The 4,713-nt window shown below is 37.7% G+C and overlaps 2 protein-coding genes across 3 annotated transcripts in view; both read right to left on the bottom strand.

Annotated features, from left to right (window-relative positions):
- Positions 1 to 4,713, bottom strand: part of LOC106805038 — a 22,567-nt gene that overhangs the window by 6,781 nt on the left and 11,073 nt on the right. The window lies entirely within an intron of this gene.
- The window catches only part of LOC106805437 (protein MMS22-like), a 27,275-nt gene continuing 24,735 nt past the window's right edge, over positions 2,174 to 4,713 (bottom strand). Inside the window, exons 9-11 of one of the 2 annotated variants that reach the window (XM_014807020.1) lie at positions 3,095 to 3,223; positions 2,569 to 2,691; positions 2,174 to 2,403 (exon numbers count right to left, since the gene is read on the bottom strand). In XM_014807020.1, coding sequence (XP_014662506.1) covers positions 2,311 to 2,403; positions 2,569 to 2,691; positions 3,095 to 3,223 — 345 coding nt within the window. In that variant the 3' untranslated portion in view covers positions 2,174 to 2,310. Of the gene's footprint in view, positions 2,404 to 2,546; positions 2,692 to 3,094; positions 3,224 to 4,713 lie in introns of both variants that reach the window. The other variant, XM_014807027.1, reaches the window with a different exon arrangement.

Genomic DNA, 4,713 nt, shown 5'->3' with positions numbered 1-4,713 from the left:
GCACACACTACGCGTAAACATAACAAATTGTAGTAATGGGCTATAAGGTATATTATTTTAAAGTCAGCACATAAGGTCTACACTTTTTAGCAATTTTATAACACATAAGCATGTTTCAAAAAAATAAATAATAGCGAAGTCAAACAAAAAACGGTCTTCTAAACTGCCTTGTGTGGCTAAACAAATTAGGTGCCACAGTTCAAACTGAAGAGGCATCGAAGAAGAAGAAACTGCTGCCTTGTGAACTGGACTTCTGTTTTGCTATTCTGGCACCTCAGAACACAGCCGCTCCATACAATTACATGGTACATACACTGAATTTGGTTTTAAAAGGGTTTAATAAATAAATCAATAGAACAATCCACACTCATCTAATAGTTATCCCCACGAAATAGTAGATCAACGAATTATTTAATTTCCGTTATGGGTTTTACGAGTATTTTATCAATTCCTTACAGAAGGCACGAGTACTTCTCCCGATATAGTTAGGAAGAACACAGAGTAGCTTACCCCTGCATTTTGAGTGCAGTAGATGAGCGATGTCAATCATGTGCCACCTTTACTTCTATATGCATGTGCCATGTATGAAACATGGCATCACCACACTGCAATGAGAGAAGAATATATATATATATATCAATATATATAGAGAGAGAGAAAGAGAGAGAGTGCGAGAGAGATTGAGAGAGAGTGAAAGAGAGAGTGAGAGAGAGATTGAAAGAGAGTGAGAAAGAGAGATAGACATAGAGAGAGAGAGAGAGGGGGGAGAAAGAGAGAGAGAGAGAGAGAGAGAAAGAGAAAGAGAAAGAGAGAGAGAGAGAGTGAGATCGAGAGAGATAGATGATATGGAATAGTTTGAAAGTCAACCTGCCAATCACAACTTGTTACAAAGATATCACGTTTTATAAATTAGGAAACTTAATTAGATGAATACACTGAACCAATAAAACCTTTCTGAACCACTTGCAATAAAGCTCCACTATTGCATATGATTACTTTATACATTATTATATTATACATGATATTTTAAGAAAGCTAGTTATTAATTTTGGTCCCAGAAATGCTTAAAATTTGTGTTACATAAATGAGTTGTAACTATGTGTTCGCTTTACGAGCATTCACCTTACAAGATTTTCAAGAACAACTTATTCTCATAAGCCGGAAGCAGATTGTATTACTAAATAGACAATACGTGACTGTAACCCCGAATATACTTTACGTTGCTTCCTGGATTGCTAGCTACGGGTCGAATTCCATGACACGTGTCACACAGTAGCCCAAGATGCAGCCAAGTTGCCTTCAGCTGGCCAGTTATTCCCAACACATCATCTGCTGTCAAAAGTTCTGAGAAACTGCAGGAATGATGAAATAGCCACAACTGACGTGTGATTTACGTACTATGAAATGAGATTATGATGCATATTTTTACACACGAATAACATGTAATCCCACAGATATATCCCATTTTCAGCCCTGTAACCTAGTTAAGCAGAACGTTAATACCATTATTACGCCATGTTCATTTTTTACAGAAATTTCTGTAAATTTTATTGATGTAAATAGAATATTGTACACACTTACACATGTTTATTTAATTAATTTAAAACCAGGCTCTTGCTTTTGTCACATTTTTACCTCAGAATCATGACTTTAACAGAGCATAGATGTTGTACAATTTTGCTCCTTGTTTGCATAACGTCTGGTGTCGTCAATGCTGCCATCTCAAGTCTTGTTATTTCTTTTCTGTTAAAACAGAGAAAAGCATTAGGAAATTTAATAACATTTGCTGTAGATATAAATATCGTATATATAATATTGCATAATCACACTACCTTATGACAAAATAAACTCTAGTTCCTCCATTTCACTGCGCGTTTGCTTAAAACCCACAAGAAAGAGGTGAGAAAACTGGCATTCTGGCGCTAACGCCGACTTGTTTGCCAAACAATTTAGCCTCGAAGCAGTTCGGTGACGTCACATGTTTTTATCTTTGCTACACCCGTACCGCTGTACCGCAGCACCGCTGTGCGGTTGCTTGGCAGGGCAACGCGAAAATGTCAACAACATCGGAGAATTTGAACAACATTGGAGGTATTTTCAAATGCCTTTTATAATACAACGCGCAGTGAAATGGGAGGAACTAGAGTTTATTTTGTCATAAGGTAGTGTGATTATGCATGACACGAAGTATTTGCTAGTCTAGTACTGGAGAAATTAGCGTTTGGATGCGCATAGTGCGGCTTTAAAAATTTACAATGAGGCCAATACGTTATACCAAGTGGTTATACACAATAAAACACGTCATCTGGTCTACAGTTGAAATTTCCAGTGATATTTTATATCAGCAAGCCTCCTGCTGACATATGGGTCCCTCTGATCTAACTGTTTGAGTCCATGCACAAACTGTAAATGAAACAATAAGTAAGTTAATATTGTAAATGCCTGCAACTAACTCTCTATACTACTCTACTGATAAACAATAGTAAATAACATTTCTGAGAAGGTTTTTACAATAGGTCGATATTGAAACAAATATAATAACGGACCTCACACAGGACGCATACGCACCAGAATCAAGTGCTCACGTATGGCGTGCTGCACTGCAGGATGAAGTCCCTGCTTGCTTGAAGTCAACGACCGTGGAAATAGCATGGTTTCTATGACTTCCACTAGTATACAGTCTGGCCTAGTCTGTAAAATGACGAACAGCACGAAAATGCTAATGTAGTAAGAAGTAATGTTTAATTAGAGACAATTTTTTTTATATATATAAGCCCCGTCTACACGAGTATTTTTAACCCGGGTTAAGCGTCTACACGAGGGCCTAACCCGGGATACGTCTTAACCCGGGTTAAGAGCATAGTTGCCCCTGCGATAGGCGGCAATAGTGAACAATAGTCCACTATAGACAAGAGAACAATAGGAACGTCTCGCGTGCCAGAACCGCTCAAGCGTGGAGCGGGTGGTGCTCGTGTAGACGCTACGCAATTCTTATCTCGGGTTAAGCTACTATTCTTAAACCGGTTAAGGAAACGGCGTGTAGACGAGGCTATAATAGTTTTATTCTTCGTCGACATGGATGAATCTCCTCTACCTTTGAGTAAAGCAGCAGCGAGCAGTTTTTGATTAGGCGTCCAACCAAGGAATATGCGGTTTTTAACTCGTCTGGGTTCGCAGATTTCAGCACTTTTCCAGCATGAGCAGCAACGTTTCCAAGATAAGACTGCATCATAAACACAAGACATTAAAATGATGTCAAACTCTACTAAATTACACATTTGGCAAATTTAATAAGCATGGTTTACTATTGTAATTTCTCTGAAATACGAATATCCTATAACTATAAATAATAGTAGGTTACCGCTTACAAGTTATTACAGTATCATTATCGAATTTATATACATACACTCTACACCTAGCAATGTCAAAATTGAGTTGTCTGAGTTGACAAGATATCCTTAACTTCAAAACAAATCTAACCAAATTCTTTAAATAAAAGACTGAATAGATTAGATTTGCAGTAGAAATTTCACAATTTAAGACCGATTAGATTAAAAACCTTCAATCATGTAACTTAGGCTGTTGGATATGTCCCCCAGGGTACTATCGGAGGGTACCTTGGGTACGGTTCGATATATCGGAAAGTACCCTGGTACTATCTAATATGCCGGACCGTACCTCGCCTACTCCACTAACGAGTCTAGGAAGCCGCCTACGCCTACTCCCTAACCCTATCAGATAGTTACCAGGGTACGTTCCGATATATCGAACCGTACCCAGGGTACCCTCCGATAGTACCCTGGGGGACATAGAGCCTATGAGCATAACTTAGCGTACCCTTGGTGCACACTGTTTTCATAGATATAACCAAGAGATAACCCACAGAAAAAATATAAATAATAGGCTATGAGCCAGACCCCCCCAAATTGACCGGTTGGTACCATACAGATGGAGTAAGGCTCATTGTGATTTTTAGCAAGATATATATCCCTAGATATGGAAAAAATGTGATAGCAGTGTATAACTCTCGGCCATCTCTGTGTTATCACCCGAAATAGTATTATACCCCTCTCTTCGCTTGCCAAAAATATGTGATTTTGGTAAAATAGAATAAATATTTTTTTAAGGACACAGAGTGCCAATTATTTGCCATACTGATGCCAACTAATATGAGTAATAGCAAAATATAAACATTTGTGGGTTATTTGTCCAAATTTTGATATAATGTCACGAAAAATATGTTAACTTTAGTTGAAAGAAGGGCAGAAATCCGCTTGACGGCCTCAAATCAATTGCACGTTTCTGTCAATAATTCACATATGAAAAACTCCCAGAGTAACATATTACCGCAATCAAAACTCACAAGGACCCACTGCATTGGAATATGATCATTACTTGTAACTTGGTCGGTTGTATTGTGGCAATATCTGCAAAGTTCAACATATCCCCTAATTCTTGATAGTTTGAACAAAACTTAGTATTCTTGAACATTATTAGGTTTTGAGGGTTTATTTTTGGTATATAGCTAGATATCCCATGGTAGCGTATGTAAATCAGGTACATTATATTCACAATACCATGCCAAAATGCTCCACAGTAAGTTTATCATAATTATGTTATCATTAAATGATCTCCGATTAAATACGCGCTTGTTATATTATACATTGTTATTACCCAGTCAATTTTTAACACGCCTGTATATAATCTCTGGTG

The sequence above is a fragment of the Priapulus caudatus genome, unplaced genomic scaffold (assembly GCF_000485595.1).
Source record: "Priapulus caudatus unplaced genomic scaffold, Priapulus_caudatus-5.0.1 Scaffold6, whole genome shotgun sequence".
In the NCBI taxonomy this organism is placed as follows: domain Eukaryota; kingdom Metazoa; phylum Priapulida; class Priapulimorpha; order Priapulimorphida; family Priapulidae; genus Priapulus; species Priapulus caudatus.
The sequence above is the reverse complement of the archived record's forward strand: the minus strand, read 5'-3'. Positions and strand labels throughout refer to the sequence as shown.